At 42.7% G+C, this 20,191-nt stretch overlaps 3 protein-coding genes and 1 pseudogene across 6 annotated transcripts; 1 reads left to right on the forward strand and 3 right to left on the reverse strand.

Moving 5' to 3' along the window:
* Positions 1-660: 660 nt before the first annotated feature.
* On the reverse strand, positions 661-1,870 carry LOC115160226 (growth arrest and DNA damage-inducible protein GADD45 gamma-like). Its single transcript, XM_029710614.1, has 3 exons — positions 1,505-1,870; positions 1,172-1,379; positions 661-1,056 (listed from the first exon to the last, which is right to left on the reverse strand). The coding sequence occupies exons 1-3, from the start codon at positions 1,603-1,605 to the stop codon at positions 943-945; spliced, it is 423 nt and encodes a 140-aa protein (XP_029566474.1). The 5' UTR covers positions 1,606-1,870; the 3' UTR covers positions 661-942.
* Positions 1,871-5,073: 3,203 nt separating this feature from the next.
* On the forward strand, positions 5,074-6,132 carry LOC115160227 (growth arrest and DNA damage-inducible protein GADD45 gamma). Its single transcript, XM_029710615.1, has 3 exons — positions 5,074-5,301; positions 5,414-5,621; positions 5,737-6,132. Exons 1-3 carry the CDS (start codon positions 5,159-5,161, stop codon positions 5,848-5,850), a joined length of 465 nt encoding a protein of 154 aa, XP_029566475.1. The 5' UTR covers positions 5,074-5,158; the 3' UTR covers positions 5,851-6,132.
* Positions 6,133-8,132: 2,000 nt separating this feature from the next.
* Positions 8,133-9,768, reverse strand: LOC115160279 (serine/threonine-protein kinase NIM1-like; annotated as a pseudogene).
* A 6,489-nt stretch (positions 9,769-16,257) lies between these two features.
* Positions 16,258-20,086, reverse strand: ccdc152 (coiled-coil domain containing 152). Of its 4 annotated transcripts, none has more exons than XM_029709489.1 (8): positions 19,759-20,086; positions 19,324-19,429; positions 18,798-18,866; positions 18,599-18,663; positions 18,321-18,456; positions 17,849-17,976; positions 17,459-17,554; positions 16,258-17,296 (listed from the first exon to the last, which is right to left on the reverse strand). In XM_029709489.1, the coding sequence occupies exons 1-8, from the start codon at positions 19,819-19,821 to the stop codon at positions 17,171-17,173; spliced, it is 789 nt and encodes a 262-aa protein (XP_029565349.1). In that variant the 5' UTR covers positions 19,822-20,086; the 3' UTR covers positions 16,258-17,170. The 4 variants fall into 4 exon arrangements, with proteins under 4 accessions (XP_029565349.1, XP_029565350.1, XP_029565351.1 ...); XM_029709490.1 differs by having other exon boundaries at positions 19,549-20,086; XM_029709491.1 differs by lacking the exon at positions 19,324-19,429.
* Positions 20,087-20,191: the final 105 nt, after the last annotated feature.

The raw sequence follows: 20,191 nt of genomic DNA on the forward strand, positions 1-20,191 counted from the left end.
GCACCACACAGAGTGTAAGAGCTAATGTTTATTTACAAATGCTGGACGGGAGACTGATTTGTTACCACACTTAAATGTGTGTCTAGTATGTATAGAACATTCAAGACCCAAGATTTACATTCAACTTTTTATTCATCATTTTGTCATACAAGAAATGTCTAAAGCGAAACCTTTAGAAAATAACAAATGTATTCATTCATGTATCTTCTTTCTTATTTTTTGACATAATCAAGAATTCAACAGTAAAACATTTTAGAGAACAACAAATGTAATATATCTTTCTTTTTAGTTGTTGACATAATCAGGAGCTCAATATTGTAACATTTTAGATAATAATAACTGAAAAAATATTTCATAAATTTTTTTATAAATCTCATGTTAAAGGTCTAAATTTAAACCTTTAGAGTATTATAAGTAAAAAAGTTTTTTGTTTTTGTCATATTTAAATCATCTAAAGTGAAACCTTTAGAGAATTAAGACAATTCTGGAAAGTGGGAAGTATATCGCTGAATGCAACGGTGTTATCCTGCTCAGCAAGAAGACATTTTAAAAAGTCCCTTTTTAAGAACGCTTCTCCTTGGCACCGCTTCTTCTCCTACTGCGCGTGCTTCAACGTGCGACGTTTGCTCTGTGGACCACAAGATGCAGATCTCGCTTCTCCTTTCTCTCCAAACCTCATCCGCACAAAGAATGAGGGCCATTTTTGTTGCTCTCGTGGCATACCTGACCTCATTCACATAAAGAATGGAAGTCATCTTGGTATGGACGGGACAAGAGACAACGAATCGCGGGGGCCACTCGGGCCGGCCACGCGCTGCCTGGATCGGAATCCTCCTCAGGAGTATCCAGGGATGAGAAACAGTGTCATCCTGTAAACGGATGAGTATTTCCTTATAGGTTGAAGGTTTACAGCATCTCAAGAGAGAAGAGTCAAGTCCCAGATCAGCGCTCAAGAAGGGTGATCTCTGGAACCCAGTCGTTCAGACTGCGGCTCTCCTCACAGAACAGGTGCAGCTTCTCCAGAGCAGCATCCTCCCAAGAACCATCAACTGGGTTCTGTTGACAAACAAAAAGGGAAAGGAACATTAGTCACATGGACACAATGAGCAGTTCATAACATTCTATATTATTCAATGTTTGAATTAAATCATTGAGTTGTAATATAACATACTGTGATAAGACAGCAGTGGGCATCTTCAAGCTGGACAGTCTTGTCCCCAACAATCTCGGCCAGGCGCTGCATGTCGTTCACTCTGACGATGCTGATGTCGTTGTCAAAACAGAAAGACTGGATGAGGGTGAAGTGGATCTGGAGAGCAATGTCACACTCCCACTCCTCATCGGTGGCCAGGACACAAAAAGACACGCTGTCTGGATCACTGTTGAGAAAAAAATGTACTTTCATTAATAAATATTATCATAAAATAACACAATTGTGTCAGTAAATGAGTACATGTCAAGAAAATTATAAATAAAGCACACATTTAGTAGATAAAATACTTACTCATTCATTATTTTGGCACTCTCATAGACACCAACAGTGAGGCGATCCTCACACTGGGCAGACTTGAGAGCTTCCTTCAGAGATTTGCCAATAGCTTCCATCTTGAAGAAAGAGTTTAAGTTTGTAGAGCTCAGTTGAGAAGATGTTGATGAGGATCAAACAGAAGTACAGTATGTTTGTGCTGTTTGTGAGAAACAGCTTGTATTTATAGGCAAGACCCCGGCACACACGCGTTCTGTGATTGGCTGCTGGGCGACAATGCACGAGTGATCCCCCCTAGCAGGCGCGTGTCTATAGACAAAACGATTGAAGAAAGGACAGGGCAGTTTCGATTGAATGGATCAAATACGAAACTCCCTGACCTTTATCCGATGTACTGGATTAATTAATTCAGACTCGTGCAGGGTCGGTTTGAATGATGAGATTATTAACCTACTGTAAAATCCACAACCATATCCAAGTGTAACACTAAGGGCTTCCAAACTACATAAAGATATCGCTACAGCGTTACTTTCTACATTTGTTCAGTTTTTCTGATGCTCCCTTCATGACTCAAATAGAATATGTATAAATATATACTTTATCAGGTCAGAAAGATTTCTGGACGACGCAAAATATTATTGTGTTACTTACTTTAATATCCAGATAACTGAATAGGCATTTATTGGAGAACAGAATTGGCCCAACGTTTCTATTTGCATCCGATTATGGCATGCGCCGTTGCTTTGCTGTGCTCACTTCAGGCGCGTGGCATCTGCAGATGCCTGTATCTCTCTCCATAGCAACAAGATCCCATCTGTCTGTGGGGGAAGGTGAGGGGTCAACAAAGAAAACTACTGCTGCATGATACAAGCAGAGATAATTCTGCACCCGCAATGCATAATGGACAATGACGTGCTGCTGCTATTATGCATAGCCAACATAAAAAGTCTCTCTCTGAATAAGAAATTGTTAGAGCACGTTACTAAATGGATAATCAGACTGATAAATAGCCACCGCTATCCGGCCTCCACGCAGTACCCTGTCCTGAACTTAGTCACTGTCACTAGCCGGCTACCACCTGGTTACTCAACCCTGCACCTTAGAGCCTGCTGTCCTGCATACATATACACTTTAATAATTGAACACTGGTCACTTTAATAAAGTTTACATACTGTTTTACCCATTTCTGATGTATATAGGCCTACTGTATTCTAGTCAAGGACATCCTATTCAACTATTGCTGTACATATACAGTTCTGTCCTGCATATTCTTCAGATAGGCTATACAGACATATTCTATCCACATACTGTACACAATGTCTATACATCATATCACATATAGGCTATATATATTTATACTCGGGACTCCACATTGCGTGTCCTAAAATGTATATATTTCTTAATTCCATTCTTTTTTAGATGAATTTCGCTACACCCGCAATAGCATCTGATAAATATGTGTATGGACCAATACAATTTGATTTGATTATGATTTGATTTTAAAAAGCACAGAGGCAAACACAATAGCTTGGAGATTGTAATATAGTCTCACAGCTTCCCCTATATTATTTTTATTGCATTGTATACACAAAGCATCCTACATTGTGACCACAGTGTTTCAACATGCAAGTTACAAACCCAACTTAATCTTGCATGTCCCATTTGATTATTTATTATAGGCTACTAAGAACAAACTTGATTGCTACCAGCAGTCAGCCACTACTAAATTCATTGAACGTTGTTTGCTATTTGCTAATGGAAAGTATGATTTGTCTGGTTGTGTGCTTTGGCTAATTTGCGTCTGCACAAATAAGTGTTGAGTCATGGCTCAACTTGCAGCATGTCATTCTCCCGAGCAAGCCATGACTTGAGCTAGGAACACCTGTCAAGCGCTACTGGGGTGGGGGACCCCGTCCGACAGATGGGCTACTTCAAGAACAATGCGTTGCATATCGACTTCCACGCGCCTGCCCTGTTGCCATGCTGAGTTGATCCTTCCAAGAAAAGAGCCTAGTCCTTGAGCTACTATCAGATTAATCAAACTCTGATTCAAGGAACACAATCTGTTATGTTTGTAAACTGTTGCGCATTGACCTATGCAAGCTATGGGTTGTTGTCGTGCATCAGCCATTTAAACTTCTCAACTAATTATTGCCTGATAATAAACCAATGATTGCCACAATCAATTCGTTTGTTTTGTAGCAAAATAACCTTGTTTAATCAAAACAGCATATTTTTGTTTTTATTCCAAACATTTCGGAAGGATTCAACCCTGAGCTGCAATTTAGGCTCGTGGCCTCTTTTTTGGCCATAAGCTCGCTTTATTCACATTTAAATTAGATCAAAACTCAGACAACAGACCTTTTCGTCCAGTGAATGTAAAGACTCGCGAACAACAGGAGCAGCGCGCCTCGGGGTCGGGGTCAGCCAGGGTGACGGGAGTGTTCTCATAGCGGTCCTCCATCTGCTGCGCTGCTATCCATCAAACAATGGAGCGAAGTCAATCACCGACCCTCTAGAATTCTAGAATTACTCAAGCCAATTCTAGATTATTTTACGCACCTTAAATGTCACCAAAGTGGATAAAAGTGGGCCAAACTGTGCCCATGTCCAAATGCAGTGGCTTGAAATATGCCTGTAAGGTATATGTGTTTCTTTAAACTTAGGCTACCTGTTGAGAGTTATATTATAATAAAGGATAATTAATAAGGTGTGCAATATCTGGATTTGGGCATAGGCTTGCTCAACTTTTAGAATTACTTTTATGGAAAAGCATGGATCTTCATTGGTCCATGTGTCAAAAGTAAATAAATAAAACCATGCAGAGAGTTCGGACCGCTGATGTCGATCACGTGGTCAGTATAGGCCAGCAGTGCATATTGTGAGGCATACACAGTGTCCTGGCACGCGCGGTTCATTTGCATTTGTATGGAGAGCGTGATAATAGGAGTTTCTGCGGACACAATAGTGGCCGTTTTTGATCAGGTTCTACAGATTGCCACCTGCCTTCTCCAAAGGGGGGATGGTGCGTTTTATGCACACTTTATTTTCACCATGTTATGCTATTGTTGGTGTTCGGACACCTTCACCTAAAACTGAAATTTAGCCTACATAATCTTAGAGACAATTCGGGCACTTTTAAGCACTTTACGCAGTTTGATTATTCAATTGCCCTTCTATGGATGTTTATTTTCAGTAGGGAATAGTCTGATTTGATAAATGATCAATTGCATCCCCCTAAAACATCTCTCGAGGCCATTGGCATCAGTGCGGCATTTGAAACAATAGAAACTCAAGTAAACTTGCAATGCAAAATATGACAGCCCAAATCTCTATTTTTTCTAGTTAAACATGTAGAAAAGTCGAAATATTATAAATGCATATGAACGTAACGCAACATTATTTATTTTCGGTTGGAGAGCATGCCTTGCACAGAAAAAGACGTGCCGTAATGACTCCTATCAATCTGCCATGAGCTGGAGTGGGACAATGACATTAGCATACCAATGCACCATTCAGATCAACCAATCAGAGCGCTGTGTATTTACAGGGGCCACGAGCCCAAGGGTATTAAAACGCAGCACAGTCCCGACTCACCAATCTTTTCGGATTTATCCTCCGACTACACTACCTCTCACTTACGAAGTTCATTTTGAAATATTCTGCATCATTATGACTCTTGAGGAAGTTCTGATCCAGAAGTTCGCTGAGCGTGCCCAGTGCACCGGCAAAGCACTAGAGGAAGTTTTGCTCTCTGCTAAAGAAAATGACTGCCTGACGGTTGGTGTCTACGAGTCTGCTAAAGTTATGAATGTGTAAGTATGAGTTTCTTGAAATGCTAATGTAAACTTATAATTTCTATCTGTGTTTTAATCATTTTGATGTCATTTTGCATATACTTATGGTGCTTCTATTTTTTCTTTGCAGTGATCCAGACAGCGTGTCTTTCTGCGTTCTGGCCACTGATGAGGAGTGGGAGTGTGACATTGCTCTCCAGATCCACTTCACCCTCATCCAGTCTTTCTGTTTTGACAACGACATCAGCATCGTCAGAGTGAACGACATGCAGCGCCTGGCCGAGATTGTTGGGGACAAGACTGTCCAGCTTGAAGATGCCCACTGCTGTCTTATCACGGTATGTTATATTACAACTCAATGATTTAATTCAAACATTGAATAATATAGAATGTTATGAACTGCTCATTGTGTCCATGTGACTAATGTTCCTTTCCCTTTTTGTTTGTCAACAGAACCCAGTTGATGGTTCTTGGGAGGATGCTGCTCTGGAGAAGCTGCACCTGTTCTGTGAGGAGAGCCGCAGTCTGAACGACTGGGTTCCAGAGATCACCCTTCTTGAGCGCTGATCTGGGACTTGATTCTTCTCTCTTGAGATGCTGTAAACCTTCAACCTATAAGGAAATACTCATCCTTTTACAGGATGACACTGTTTCTCATCCCTGGATACTCCTGAGGAGGATTCCGATCCAGGCAGCGCGTGGCCGGCCCGAGTGGCCCCCGCGATTCGTTGTCTCTTGTCCCGTCCATACCAAGATGACTTCCATTCTTTATGTGAATGAGGTCAGGTATGCCACGAGAGCAACAAAAATGGCCCTCATTCTTTGTGCGGATGAGGTTTGGAGAGAAAGGAGAAGCGAGATCTGCATTTTGTGGTCCAAAGAGCAAACGTCGCACGTTGAAGCACGCGCAGTAGGAGAAGAAGCGGTGCCAAGGAGAAGCGTTCTTAAAAAGGGACTTAAAAAAATGTCTTCTTGCTGAGCAGCAATAACAACCGTTGCATTCAGCGATATACTTCCCACTTTCCAGAATTGTCTTAATTCTCTAAAGGTTTCACTTTAGAAATGTAATCATGGCAAAAAAGAATAGCCTTTTAAAAAGATAAGAACAAGTATTAACTTCTAGGCCTAATGCTCTAAAGGTTTCACTTTAGAATGTGTTTATTATCTTTGTTAAAAAAAAGAAAACAAGAAATTAACTTATAATGTTCTCATTGTTTATACTTTTAGAACATTTCATTATGTTTAAAATGAAAAATAAGACATTGATTTATAATTATTTCAATGTTAACTTAAGAAATGTTATGAAAAAAACAATAACCTAATAAAACTGCATATTATATTTTTTGTCATGTGTTTTCAATTTCTTTATTAAATTTAGAGGGTAGGCCTACTTATGAGGGCAGAATGTGGGGAGGTTATTGGGTTGACAAAGGCTTCGGGCAAATTTGCATAGCAAGCGCTAAAGTCTATCATCTGCTCACTGTTATCCCTTCAGTAAAATTCTGTATTCCATCCGTCTCCTCTCGACTGATCTGCATGTGTATAGCGGGCGCACAATAGCTGCGCGCGCTCTGCTGTCACATCCAGCGGTCCACACAGAGGGTCTATTGTATAACGTCACTGGACCCGCAGATGTCTCCATAGCCACGCCGCGCCATCTGCCGCTCTCTGCAGTTGGAGGTCGGACGGAGGAGGAGTCGAGGGTAGTTTGAGTGCAAAGGGGGCCGGGTTAGACTGGTTTGGGGGCTTGGATAGGGGTCTGGTTATCATCTGCTGCTCTGCCAGATGGTGTGGGCTTTTGTTTACATGGGTTCGAGCAGGATATTGGCTTTTGGAAGCACTTCATACAAAGAGGCTGAATAGTAGCCCAAAATTTGATTGCATAGGCATTATCCTATATTTGAAACCCACCTGTTTCAGATTAACAAAACAAGCCTGCATGAATGTCAATTGGGTCTTTATAGCACTATATTTAGAAAATATTTAGGTATTCAAGGATTAATAAATTCACCATGGTAGAAGTTCAATTTGGTGGTCGAATATAATAGAGACAAGCACCTGTGCAAAATCAATCTTCTCAGATTAAACAAAAAATCACAATGACAAAAAAAATCATCTGGATTTCAGAGACTATCTATGATCTCAGCAAACTACCAAGCAACCAGCAAACAGTCTTTAAGCAATACTCTTTCAGCACATTCTTCATATTTCATGCAGTCTATTGCGCTATGAATAAAAGTATACATATCACATAAGGTTGCTTTTTAAATTCACTTTAATGGGGCTCATTTCATCAGGAACTTTTAGACCCATATTTCATATCTTACACGGGGCTTGCAACACCAGGATAGTGGGTTCGATTCCCGGGACAACCCATAGGCTTACGTGAAAAATATATGCACGCATGACTGTAAGTCGCTTTGGATAAAAGTGTGTGCTAAATGGCATATATTATTGTATTATAACAATCTTACTTCAAATCAAAGCTTATTCGTCATGTGCACAGGACACAGTAGATGTAAACAAAACAGTGAAATTCTTTACTTGCAAACTCTTCAGCAACAGTGCAACAGCAATATAATAAATAGAACACAGCAGTGTACAGTAGACAATAGTAGATTATAGAAAAAGAGAATAAGCAATGCTGAGTTGATAAAAAACAATAGATAACAAAAGAACACAAATACCTGTTAGAGACATCAGTCCTTCAGGCCAATGTTTCAGTACCTGTGTTTTACCACAAATGTCCATATTCAAGTTCAATAGAACATTTGTGGCTGTATGATGCTGAGTGAATGTTCAATGGATTAAAGCAGGCTTATATAAGGACCCATGTCCAGGCTGGTCACTTACTGAAGGACACATAACTTGGAGGAGTGCATCAGACCTCTGTAGGCTAGGAGGCCCTCTTTCTTAGGGTCCTGGACCAACCCTCTGATCACAGGCACAGTCTCGGCGCCACGTCTCTTCTGGGCGCGGTGTAATAGTGATGGGGCTGCGGCTGCCCTTGCCCTGGTTGTTGCGTATATGTTCCATGTTGACACCCAGCTCCTCCAGGGAGGCCCTGATCTCCTCATCATCATCATCCAGCTCCCCAGGCTCTGCATCTGTCAGGCGCAGAGGGTTGAGGAGGACCGGTGGCACCACTGTCCACAGGTACTCCACAGGGAGCAGCCAGTCACAGCCCAACATCTGGTCCACCGCATAGCGATCCGCTGGCACAGGCTTCAGGATGCCCCGAATCAGCTGCGGGCACGGGCCTGGTACCCAGGGCGGGAGGGTTTAGACCCCTTCTATAACGGCGAGCCTCAGCTTGCCCATGGTGTCAGCCTGGAAGGGCATGGTGCCCACGGTCACCATGAAGAAGAGCAGGACGGCCATGGCCCACACGTCCACTGGTGGCCCTGCGTAGCACTCGTCCCTGAAGAGTTCAGGAGCGGCGTAAGGGGGAGAACCACAGAAGGTGTCCAGGGTGTCGCTGTGGTTGATGACTTTGGTGCTGAAGCCAAAGTCAGCCACCTTCACACAGCCATTACAGGTGTACAGAACATTTTCTGCCTTCAGGTCCCGGTGGATGATGTTCTTGTCATGCTGCAAACACAAACAATTGACATACTATATGAAATAATTTGACTATTCACATTGACTGAAAAAACATATTTTATATTAATTTTGTTCTGGACTTTATTAAGACCTGTGATCATATTGCTGATCCTATATGTGAATTACATTTAATACTACTGACCATGTGTTTGATGGTGGACAGGATTTGTGCGAAGGTGGTCTTGGCCTCTGCTTCTGACAGCCTACCATCGGAGCAAATTGTGTGTATGGAGGTCCCCTCCCCCAGCGTACTCCATCACCAGGTAGAGGTAGCTGTGTGACTCCACCACCTCGTAAAGACGCACAACATTGGCATGCTGCACGGCCTCCATACAGGAAATCTCCCCGGAGAGTAGCCTCTGGACCTGAACATCCAGCCGTGTCTTATCCAGCACCTTGATGGCCACCTTGTCTGGGGGTGAGAAGGAGGGAGTCAGATGTTGGATAACTTGAGACAGGTGTTATCCTCAGTTCAGTTTCAACATGCTTTACTGTGGTGGTTTCACAGTCACACTAATGAATTGCTTTGCTGTTATCATCATTACATGGATGATACATTCCAGTTGCAATGATAAGTTGTTGATGAAGTTCTGTATGGTCAGCAGTGTGACCTTTACCTTTGGTGAGGACGTGGAAGGCCATTTTGACGCGGGAAAAGGTTCCAGATCCGATCTCACCACGGACCTTGTAGAAGCCAATTCTACGGCCCACGATCAGCTCCTTGATGGTCCGCTCATCCTGACACATTTCGGTGAGCCTTTCTAGGGGGGTGAGGCGTTGGGGAGGGTCGGCCCCCTCCTGCCCACCTTCTGAGCTGACTGACAGACTATAGAGGCTGGGGCGAGGCCTCCTGGAGGACATCTGGTACTGGGCCCCTGGCATCCTTACTGCTACTCAGGGCTCAGGGCGTGGCAGGTAATAGACTGTGGAAAGGAAATATAATACTGTATCAAGTCACCTTGAGAACCAAATAGTCAATAGTATGATGACATAACTGAATTATACTATTATAATAGTTGCAATGCATCAACATTTGATGTATTACAAAGAAAGTTTAAGCATTTCACTGTAAGGTCTACAGTCGTGGCCAAAAGTTTTGAGAATGACACAAATATTCATTTTCACAAAGTCTGCTGCCTCAGTTTGCATGATGGCAATTTGGATATACTCCAGAATGTTATGAAGAGTGATCAGATGAATTGCAATTAATTGCAAAGTCCCTCTTTGCCATGCAAATGAACTGAATCTCCAAAAAACATTTCCACTGCATTTCAGCCCTGCCACAAAAGGACCAGCTGACATCATGTCAGTGATTCTCTTGTTAACACAGGTGTTAGTGTTGACGAGGACAAGGCTGGAGATCACTCTGTCATGCTGATTGAGTTTGAATAACAGACTGGAAGCTTCAAAAGGAGGGTGGTGCTTGGAATCAATGTTCTTCCTCTGTCAATCATGGTTACCTGCAAGGAAAAACGTGCCGTCATCATTGCATTGCACAAAAAGGGCTTCACAGGCAGGATATTGCTGCCAGTAAGATTGCACCTAAATCAACCATTTATCGGATCATCAAGAACTTCAAGGAGAGCGGTTCAATTGTTGTGAAGAAGGCTTCAGGGCGCCCAAGAAAGTTCAGCAAGCGCCAGAACCATCTCCTAAAGTTGATTCAGCTGCAGGATCGGGGCACCACCAGTACAGAGCTTGCTCAGGAATGGCAGCAGGCAGGTGTGAGTGCATCTGCACGCACAGTGAGGCAAAGACTTTTGGAGGATGGCCTGGTGTCAAGAAGGGCAGCAAAGAAGCCACTTCTCTCCAGGAAAAACATCAGGGACAGACTGATATTCTGCAAAGGGTACAGGGATTGGACTGCTTAGGACTGGGGTAAAGTCATTTTCTCTGATGAATCCCCTTTCCGATTGTTTGGGGCATCCGGAAAAAAGCTTGTCCGGAGAAGACAAGGTGAGCGCTACCATCAGTCCTGTGTCATGCCAACAGTAAAGAGACCATTCATGTGTGGGGTTGCTTCTCAGCCAAGGGAATGGGCTCACTCACAATTATGCCTAAGAACACAGCCATGAATAAAGAATGGTACCATCACATCCTCCGTGAGCAACTTCTCCCAACCATCCAGGAACAGTTTGGTGACGAACAATGTCTTTTCCAGCATGATGGAGCACCTTGCCATAAGGAAAAAGTGATAACTAAGTGGCTCGGGGAACAAAACATCAATATTTTGGGTCCATGGCCAGGAATCTCACCAGACCTTAATCCCATTGAGAACTTGTGGTCAATCCTCAAGAGGCGGGTGGACAAACACAAACCCACAAATTCTGACAAACTCCAAGCATTGATTATGCAAGAATGGGGTGCCATCAGTCAGGATGTGGCCCAGAAGTTAATTGACAGCATGCCAGGGCAGATTGCAGAGGTCTTGAAAAAGAAGGGTCAACACTGAAAATAATGACTCTTGCATCAACTTCATGTAATTGTCAATAAAAGCCTTTGACACTTATGAAATGCTTGTAATTATACTTCAGTATTCCATAGTAACATCTGACAAAAATATCTAAAGACACTGAAGCAGCAAACTTTGTGGAAATTAATATTTGTGACATTCTCTAAACTTTTGGCCACGACTGTACACCTGTTGTATTCGGCGCATGTGACAAATAAACTTTGATTTGAAGTCAGTGTTTTACAATGCGTTATATGATAATACCAGCTTGAAAAGAGAGAACCCCTTTTTGCATATCTCACCTTCCAAGTTTGAAAGCTGTCGCTCGGATTTAATCCCATTTTCAAGTCTCTCAGCATTTATGGATCCCCACACAGCCGCGTCAGAAGTCATGGTAAAATCGATCAAATCCTTTCTATGGAACCAGCGGGAGATGGAAAAAAAGATCCCCAATCCTCCTCAATGTCTGGTCAACCCTGAAATGCAAAAATCTAACTCCATTTAGCTTGTAGCCTTAGATTTCCACTAACTGCCTCAGGATATGTCTATTGCCATTCTCTGTGGTCTCCACAGCTCTGAGCTGTACCCATGGTTATGGTCATGTGAAGCATCATCCTATTCAAATTGCAGAGTAAAAGTTAAATGAACTCAGCAGTGTTCTCACCCCTGTCTCTGACACTGTCTACTCACCCCTCCCCTTGCAGATTAGGAATCAAGGTGGTGTCATGCAGTCTAATCCCCAAACTTTATTTAGATGTATCTCAATCCCCTAAAGATGCTAATGTGAAGGGCTACAAAGCATGCAGAATGAGGGTAGAAGGGATCATAACGCATACAGTACCAGTCAAAAGTTTGGACACACCTACTCATTCAAGGGTTTTTCTTAATTTGTAATATTTTCTACATTATAGAAAAAGAGTGAAGACATCAAAACTATGAAATAACACATATGGAATCATGTAGTAACCAAAAACGTGTTAAACAAATCAAAATATATTTGAGATTCTTCAAAGTTGCCACCCTTTGCCTTGATGACAGCTTTGCACACTCTTGGCATTCTCTCATCCAGCTTCATGAGGTAGTCACCTGGAATGCATTTCAATGAACAGGGGTGCCTTGTTAAAAGTGAATTTGTGGAATTTCTTTTCTTTTTAATGCGTTTGAGCCAATCAGTTGTTTTGTGACAAGGTAGGGGTGGTATACAGAAAATAGCCCTATTTGGTAAAAGGCCAAGTCCATATTATGGCAAGAACAGCTCAAATAAGCATAGAGAAACAACAGTCCATCATTACTTTAAGACAAGAAGGTCAGTCAATACGGAACATTTCAAGAACTTTTAAAGTTTCTTCAAGTGCAGTCGCAAAAACCATTAGAAGCTATGATGAAACTGGCTCTCATGAGGAACGCCACAGGAAAAGAAGAGCCAGAGTTACCTCTGCTGCAGAGGATAAGTTCATTAGAGTTAACTGCACCTCAGATTGCAGCCCAAATAAATGCTTCACAGAGTTCAAGTAACAGACACATCTCAACATCAACTGTTCAGAGAAGACTGCGTTAATCATGCCTTCATGGTTGAAATGCAGCAAAGAAACCACCACTAACGGACACCAACAAGAAGAGACTTGCTTGGGACAAGAAACACGAGCAAAGGACATTAGACCAGTGGAAATCTTTCCTTTAGTTTGATGAGTCCAAATGTTGGTTCCAACCGCAGTGTCTTTGTGAGACAAAGAGTGGGGAACGGATGATCTCCGCATGTGTGGTTCCCACCGTGAAGCATGGAGGAGGAGGTGTGATGGTGCTTTGCTGGTGACACTGTCTGTGATTTATTTAGAATTCAAGGCACACTTAACTAGCGTGGCTACCACAGCATTCTGCAGCAATACGCCATCCCATCTGGTTTGCGCTTAGTGGGACTATCATTTGTTCTTCAACAGGACAATGACCCAAAACCCACCACTAGGCTGTGCAAGGGCTATTTGACCAAGAAAGAGAGTAATGGTGCTGTATCAGATGACCTGGACTCCACAATCACCCGACCTCAACCCAATTGAGATGATTTGGGATGAGTTGGACCGCAGAGTGAAGGAAAAGCAGCCAACAAGTGCTCAGCATATGTGGGAACTCCTTCAAGACTGTTGGAAAAGCATTCCTCATGAAGCTGGTTGAGCGAATGACAAGACTATGCAAAGCTGTCATCAAGGCAAAGGGTGGCTACTTTGAAGAATCTAAAATATTTTTATTTGCTTAACACTTTTTTTGGGCACTACACAATGTTATTTCATAGTTTTGATGTCTTCACTATTATTATACAATGTAGAAAATAGTAAAAATAAAGAAAAACCCTTGAATGATTAGGTGTGTCCAAACTTTTGACTGGTACTGTATGTGCATTGCGCTAGGGTTTTAGAAAGGTGAAGGAATGTGCATTTTTGGACCCTTTGGCCTTGACTGTAGGTTAGAGAACACCTGTTCTATGTAACCAAAGGGCTTCCATCCGTGTCAGACAAGGTTTACCTCTTGATTGTAGCGAGAGACGTGAGGATCAGGGTGTCACGTCCTGACCAGCAGAGGGAGTAGTGGTTTAGTATTTTGGTCAGGACGTGACAGAGGGATGTTTGTTTTGTATGGTGGTGGTTTTTGTGTGTGTTGTGAGGGGTGTTTGATTTATGTGTTCCTGGGTTTTGGATGTATGTTCTAGGTTGTATGTTCTAGGTTGTATTGCTGCATTTTTGTCTAGTTAGGTTTGTTTTTCTATGTATAGTTAATTGGGGTTGGACTCCCAATTGAAGGCAGGTGTGTAGAGTTGCCTTTGATTGGGAGTCCTATATAATGGGGTGTGTTTGTCTTTATGTTTTGTGGGTAGTTGTTTTTGCACTGCGTTTTGTTAGCCTGCAAAACTGTTCCTGTCGTGTTTCTGTATTTTCTTGTTTTTTCGTGTTCAAATATTTAATAAATAGTATGTTGAGCACGCAACCCGCTGTGCCTTGGTCCATTCCTGACGACACCTGTGACAGAACTACCCACCATACCAGGACCAAGCAGCGGAGGAATTCTGGCGAGGACTGGGGAACATGGCTGGTAAGGGAGCCCGAGAGGCAGCCCCAATATTTTTTTTTGGGGGGGCACAAGGGCTGTTTGGCGGGGCGAGGTTGGAGACCCAGGACAGCTCCCCGTACCCTTTTTGGACAGAAACAGACTGGACAGGTCCCGTGCTTTGGGGTAGGTGCTATGGTGAGGCCTGGTATTTTCAGGCCGGTACGCGCAGTACCAGCGCCCCGCATGTGCCAGGGGAGAGTGGGCATCCAGCCTGAAGGGGTGATGCCAACCCTGCGCTCAAGACCGCCAGTGCGCCTCTACGGTCCAGTGTTTCCCGCTACACGCACTAGCCTTGAGGTGCGTGTCTCCAGGCTGGCACGTCCAGTACCAGCCCCACGCATCAGGCATCTAGTGCGTCAGCCCAGCCTCGCCAGTCAGGAGCCGCCAGAGCTGCCCGTCTGCCCGGAGATGCCAGAGCTGCCCGTCTGCCCGGAGAAACCAGAGCTGCCCGCGGCCCGTCTGCCCGGATCAGCCAGAGCGGCCCGTCTGGCCGGAGCTGCCAGAGCGGCCCGCCGCGCTGGATCTGCCAGAGTGGCCCGCCTGTGACCCGGAACCGAGGGGGTCGCCTGTGACCCGTAACCGAGGGGGTCCGCCTGCGACCCGGAACCGAGGGGGTCCCCCTGCGACCCGGAATCGAGGGAGTCTCTCTACGACCCGGACCTCAATGAGTCTGCCTATAACCTGGAGGGCAGGAGGCCGGAACCAGAGCCACCTCCAGGATAGGTGGGTTGGGAGGGTGTAGCACAGTGCCGTCGTTGACGGCAGCCACCCTCCCTTATTGTTTAGGGGGTATTGCTTTTTGGTTTTGTTGGGGTATTGGGGAATTTTGTGTTTTATTTTTTAAGGTGCATTCTGGGGTCTGCACCTTTGGGGGTTACTGTCACGTCCTGACCAGCAGAGGGAGTAGGGGTTTAGTATTTTGGTTAGGACGTGACAGAGGGATGATTGTTTTGTATGGTGGTGGTTTTTGTGTGTTGTGAGGGGTGTTTGATTTATGTGTTCCTGGGTTTTGGATGTATGTTCTAGGTTGTATTGCTGAATTTTTGTCTAGTTAGGTTTGTTTTTCTATGTATAGTTAATTGGGGTTGGACTCCCAATTGAAGGCAGGTGTGTTGAGTTGCCTTTGATTGGGAGTCCTATATAATGGGGTGTGTTTGTCTTTGTGTTTTGTGGGTAGTTGTTTTTGCACTGCGTTTTGTTAGCCTGCAAAACTGTTCCTGTATTTTCTTGTTTTTTCATGTTCACGTATTTAATAGTATGTTGAGCACGCAACCCGCTGCGCCTTGGTCCATTCCTGACGACACCTGTGACACAGGGGGATGTTCCCAGAGGGAGATTAGCTTAGACTGCTCCCTTCAGACACAGCACACCACATATAAAGAGATTACAGTAAATCTAACAAGTCGCCCAGCTGCAGCCCCTGTGCATAGCCATGGGAAGTATGGGTGCTGCAGCACCCTCTGAAAAATCAAATATTTTAGTGCACTGTACCATTAACAGTCCTGTATTAGTGGACAGATATATCCGTCTGCAGCGCCAACTCACCTGCTTTTACACTATGGTTGAACTATTAGATGTTCAATGTTTCTTTTGAAAATACAATTTTTAAAAGGAAGTTTCACCACATTAAAACAAGAGTTCAGTTCACGTAACAGTGTTTACCATAGAGGGATAGATGTAAATGAATCACCAATCACATTAAATAAATAATAATCTTCAGAAATGACTTTGTCAAAGCAACATAATAACTAGGGCTTTACAATGATGGTGAAAATGTGCCGAAATGTTGGGATTAAGTGGATTTAAAATTTTCCTAGAAGTCAGAGGGTGCAAGTCTTTATTCATATAAAAAAATGGGAATTCTCCATGTGGTCTATATTAAAGGGTACTTCAATTAATATAACAGGCATTTAAAATTCAATATTGGTGCACAATTTCTATTTAAACTATGAAAAAGCACTCATTTCGTAGAATGACCCAACTACTGTTTGAGATCCAAATGAATGAGGTCAATAAAGACACATTAATTGATATTGCCTGGGCCTGGGGGGAACACGTCTTAATTCTTTAAATGGGTCAGTCTACCATTTTGTTTTGGGTACATTTTAGTCAGTTAGCAGACGCTCTTATCCAGAGCGACTTACAGTAGTGAATGCATACATTTCATTAAATTTTTTCCTACTGGCCCCCTGTGGGAAGGTATCTTAAGTAAAGGAACAGTTTGTTTCCTCTCGCTCTCTGGGGATGACTGGTACATGGGGCGGCCAGACATTCATCTATGCTGATTGGATTAAGGTCTTGAATAGACACAGGCTGTTTACATGTGTAGAGGACCCATGTTAAAACACACATGCCGGTTCTCCATACGTCACCAGAAGGAGCATAGGGTTGGAAATGTAGACCGCAGAATTCAGCAGTGAAAAAACTCTTCTGCAGCAAAGAACCATTATTTGATTAAATTGTTGCTTGTTGTAATGCACAAATTTATGAGAATTGTTCATTCACTTAATCCTCATTCTATGTGAAATGAAATTCAAATTCACTTTCAAATATAGGTAGAAGACAAAGTGAGTAAAACAATTATCCCTCACAAAACTGTTGTCATGAAAATATCATCATTACATTTTCACAAACCAACATGACTGCAGTCAAGCAAACACCAGGAACACTATACCAAAAATAATACAAAGGTACTACTGTAGATGAATTTCACTCCTGCATATTTTAAATATGCTAAATCTTCTTTCTCTTTAGACGGGAGTCACTGAATCCGCTGGCGTGCTGCTTCTCCAATTCCTTGATTCTCTGGCGCAGGGCCTCAACCTCTCTGTTCTTCTCCTCCTGAAGGAACTGGAACTTCTGGGAGCACACCAACAAACACACAGGTAGGCCATCAATACAGAAACACAGGATAAACACATGCAACATCAACAAACAAGAGTGCACAAGGGGGCACAGGTTGCTTAAAGCTCGCATCTCTGTGTGAAGTGTTGGCTTAGTACGTGGTCAGAGGCTCCTCACCCGTTTGAAGATGTTCTGAGGTAAAAGACCTGAACCCTGGGGCTGCTGCTGGATTTTCTGTGTGGTACTCTGCACCCTGGCAAGCTTAGCACCAAACTGTTAGGATTGATCTGTCCATCAAACTCACGTCATGTACATCTTTACCCTAAGCAGCAAATCAAAACCACATGTACCTTTGCACTATCCTCCCTGTAAAAAACAGAAGTAAATCACTGTGACTGCAAGCTGGTCTACCTACAGTATGTATCAGATGACTAAAATAGCAGTCATCTTTACACAGAGCAGCTTTGCCTATTACTATAAAACCAGTTACAAATATATAACTGCTGATCTGTCAATCAAAAACAGGTTACACACATAATTCTTTAGCACTGTTGCCAGTCTGTATACCTCCATTTGTAACTTTAATATTTCACTTTGCCTCTCTCTCTCCTGGTCCCTCATTCTCCTTCTCATCTCTGCCATATCTGACTCCTTTCTCTCCAGGGCCTCTTTCAGTTCTGCATCTTTCGCCTCAACTGCATACAAAAACACAACATAAGACAAACAGGCGGCCCTAAATATGTAATATTTTGATATATGTGTGACATTTTGTGGTAGGTCATTCTGTTTCAGAGATGGAATGCCACAGTCCAGTGATCCTCAATACTACTACAGAGCTTAAATACTGCATGTTTTTGTCCCAGCTCAGTAGTGAGACACATGCTTCAGCTTTAGGTGTGTTGAAGATCAGTTGATACATTGAATCAGGTGAGGTTGCACTAATCTGGGATACAAACCTGCAACACTGCAGCTCTATGAGCAGGATTGATGATCACTGCCAGAGTCACTCAAAGGAAGGGTTTGTGTAATGTGTTCTTACGTTTGCTCTGTGTTTCTCTGTGAGTGCCCTCCACCCCTCTCCTGCACTGCTCTCTCAGAGACTCCAACTCCTTCTGATGTCTCTCTCCCACAGCTCTCATCTCTGCCACCAGCCTCTGAATCTCAGCTTCCCGCTCCTGACCACAACCAACCACAAGGGGGAAGCAATGGCAACATATTCCGTTTCTCTGTTCTATTATGTCAATTTTGAATCAAAATTATTTTATTGTGCAAGAATGAAATGTTCAGATTCAGTTCATTCAATCATTCTGCCCTCACCTCTACTGTCCTATCACTCTGCCTTTTCAGATCTGACACAGTGCTTTTCAACTTTTCATTCTCCACTGTAAGATAAAAGGGTGTTTATTTCAATTGAATTATACGTTTATTACAACAGTTTACATCTTGGATTCAGACAATAGAAATAGTGTACACTAAAGATGTGTTGACCAGAGTGCCTTGCAGAGGAGATTATTACCTCTGAGGTCACACTGCTGCAGTAAAGTCTGCTGGAGTCCATTCACTGTCCCCAACATCCCATCTCTCTCTGTGGGACAATGACGTCATCAGGTGGACTAATGTTACATTACAGGACCACTAGAGGGAGACACACTTTAAATATAGTTTTTAAATAAGAATTTTAGGCCTATTCACCATACCTTGAGAAGATCAATTCTTTACATTTTCATTTTTGATTGGAACTGGACATTTGTAAAAGTTCCTATTGGTCACTTTGTTGGCATTTCAAACCAGACCAAAGTGCTACCCATCACTAAAGATAACATAATTCAGATGCGTGGCTTGTGTAAAATCAATTTAAATGTCATTTATTTATTTTTTAACAATTCAGTCATTTAGCAGAGCGATTATGGTTAAGTGCCTTGCTCAAGGGCACAGACAGATTTTACACCTAGTAGGTTACTGGCCCAACGCTCTTAACAAGCTAGGCTACCTGCTGGCTAGAGATCATAGACAAAAGAGTTTGAATGCATAAGAATCCTCACCCTCAATCAAGCACTTCTCTTTGGTCTGAGAAAATTTCAGAACTCTGTTGGTCTCATCCAACTTGATCTCCAATATGTTGTTTTTACCCTTGAGCTCTGTAATTTTCTTTAAAACAAATAAATATAAATGATAAAAGGACTGAATAAATATGTCCCTGGCTTTTTAACATATTTCATGAAGAATTGATGAAGGTAGTAAAGGGTAATTGTGGCCCTATAACTTACATTGAAATCCTCAGGCAGTGGGAGACCTGTTGTTACTGCCACTTTCATGACAGGATTAATTTAAGGCAAATTCAGCATAGCCTGCTCATAGTAGGCTATTTTAAGAGTTAGTTAGCTAGCTAGATAGATTCGTTACTGGCTAGCTAGCGGGCTAACGTTAACTTACCTACCTGAAGAACTAGCTGTCCTCCTACTTTATGTTAAAGTTACCTGTTCCAGATGAGTGAAATCATCAATAAACTTGTCCAGATTTACTACTGTACATTTCTTCATCTCTTGGTTCAGTGTTTTATTCTTCAATATGCTAAGCTAGCTAGCTACCTAGCAGGTGTATACCATATACATTAAAACGGTTTATTCATCTGTTTTAAACTACAGCGGGAACTCTTGTCTGCACGTGTCACGTGTACAGTATTGCACGCGCGTGCGCTCAAGATGTCCACCAATCGAACGGTTGCTATTTCTTGACGCTGTAAAATCAAATGTAGTCCTATGGAAACAACAAAAAGCATTAGTACTATAGTACTATAGTACTTAGTACTATTAGTACTATAACAAATGAATGGACTCAGTACAGTTTAAATGTGAAAGATGTTTATGAGTAACATTATAGCTGTACAATAAAGAACGATTAGCATTTAGA

The sequence above is a fragment of the Salmo trutta genome, chromosome 23 (genome assembly GCF_901001165.1).
Source record: "Salmo trutta chromosome 23, fSalTru1.1, whole genome shotgun sequence".
In the NCBI taxonomy this organism is placed as follows: domain Eukaryota; kingdom Metazoa; phylum Chordata; class Actinopteri; order Salmoniformes; family Salmonidae; genus Salmo; species Salmo trutta.

What these genes read in the sequence shown, in the direction of transcription:
- LOC115160226 (XM_029710614.1), bottom strand. Translation starts at nt 1,605, where the DNA reads ATGGAAGCTATTGGCAAATCTCTGAAGGAAGCTCTCAAGTCTGCCCAG. An exon ending in AGTGCCAAAATAATGAATGA is followed by an intron (nt 1,380 to 1,504) that starts GTAAGTATTTTA and finishes TTTTCTCAACAG; the next exon opens with TGATCCAGACAGCGTGTCTT. An exon ending in CCCACTGCTGTCTTATCACA is followed by an intron (nt 1,057 to 1,171) that starts GTATGTTATATT and finishes GTTTGTCAACAG; the next exon opens with AACCCAGTTGATGGTTCTTG.
- LOC115160227 (XM_029710615.1), top strand. Translation starts at nt 5,159, where the DNA reads ATGACTCTTGAGGAAGTTCTGATCCAGAAGTTCGCTGAGCGTGCCCAG. An exon ending in TCTGCTAAAGTTATGAATGT is followed by an intron (nt 5,302 to 5,413) that starts GTAAGTATGAGT and finishes TTTTCTTTGCAG; the next exon opens with TGATCCAGACAGCGTGTCTT. An exon ending in CCCACTGCTGTCTTATCACG is followed by an intron (nt 5,622 to 5,736) that starts GTATGTTATATT and finishes GTTTGTCAACAG; the next exon opens with AACCCAGTTGATGGTTCTTG.
- ccdc152 (XM_029709489.1), bottom strand. Translation starts at nt 19,821, where the DNA reads ATGAAGAAATGTACAGTAGTAAATCTGGACAAGTTTATTGATGATTTC. An exon ending in ATTTCACTCATCTGGAACAG is followed by an intron (nt 19,430 to 19,758) that starts GTAACTTTAACA and finishes TTTGTTTTAAAG; the next exon opens with AAAATTACAGAGCTCAAGGG. An exon ending in TATTAAAGTTACAAATGGAG is followed by an intron (nt 17,555 to 17,848) that starts GTATACAGACTG and finishes CAATCCTAACAG; the next exon opens with TTTGGTGCTAAGCTTGCCAG.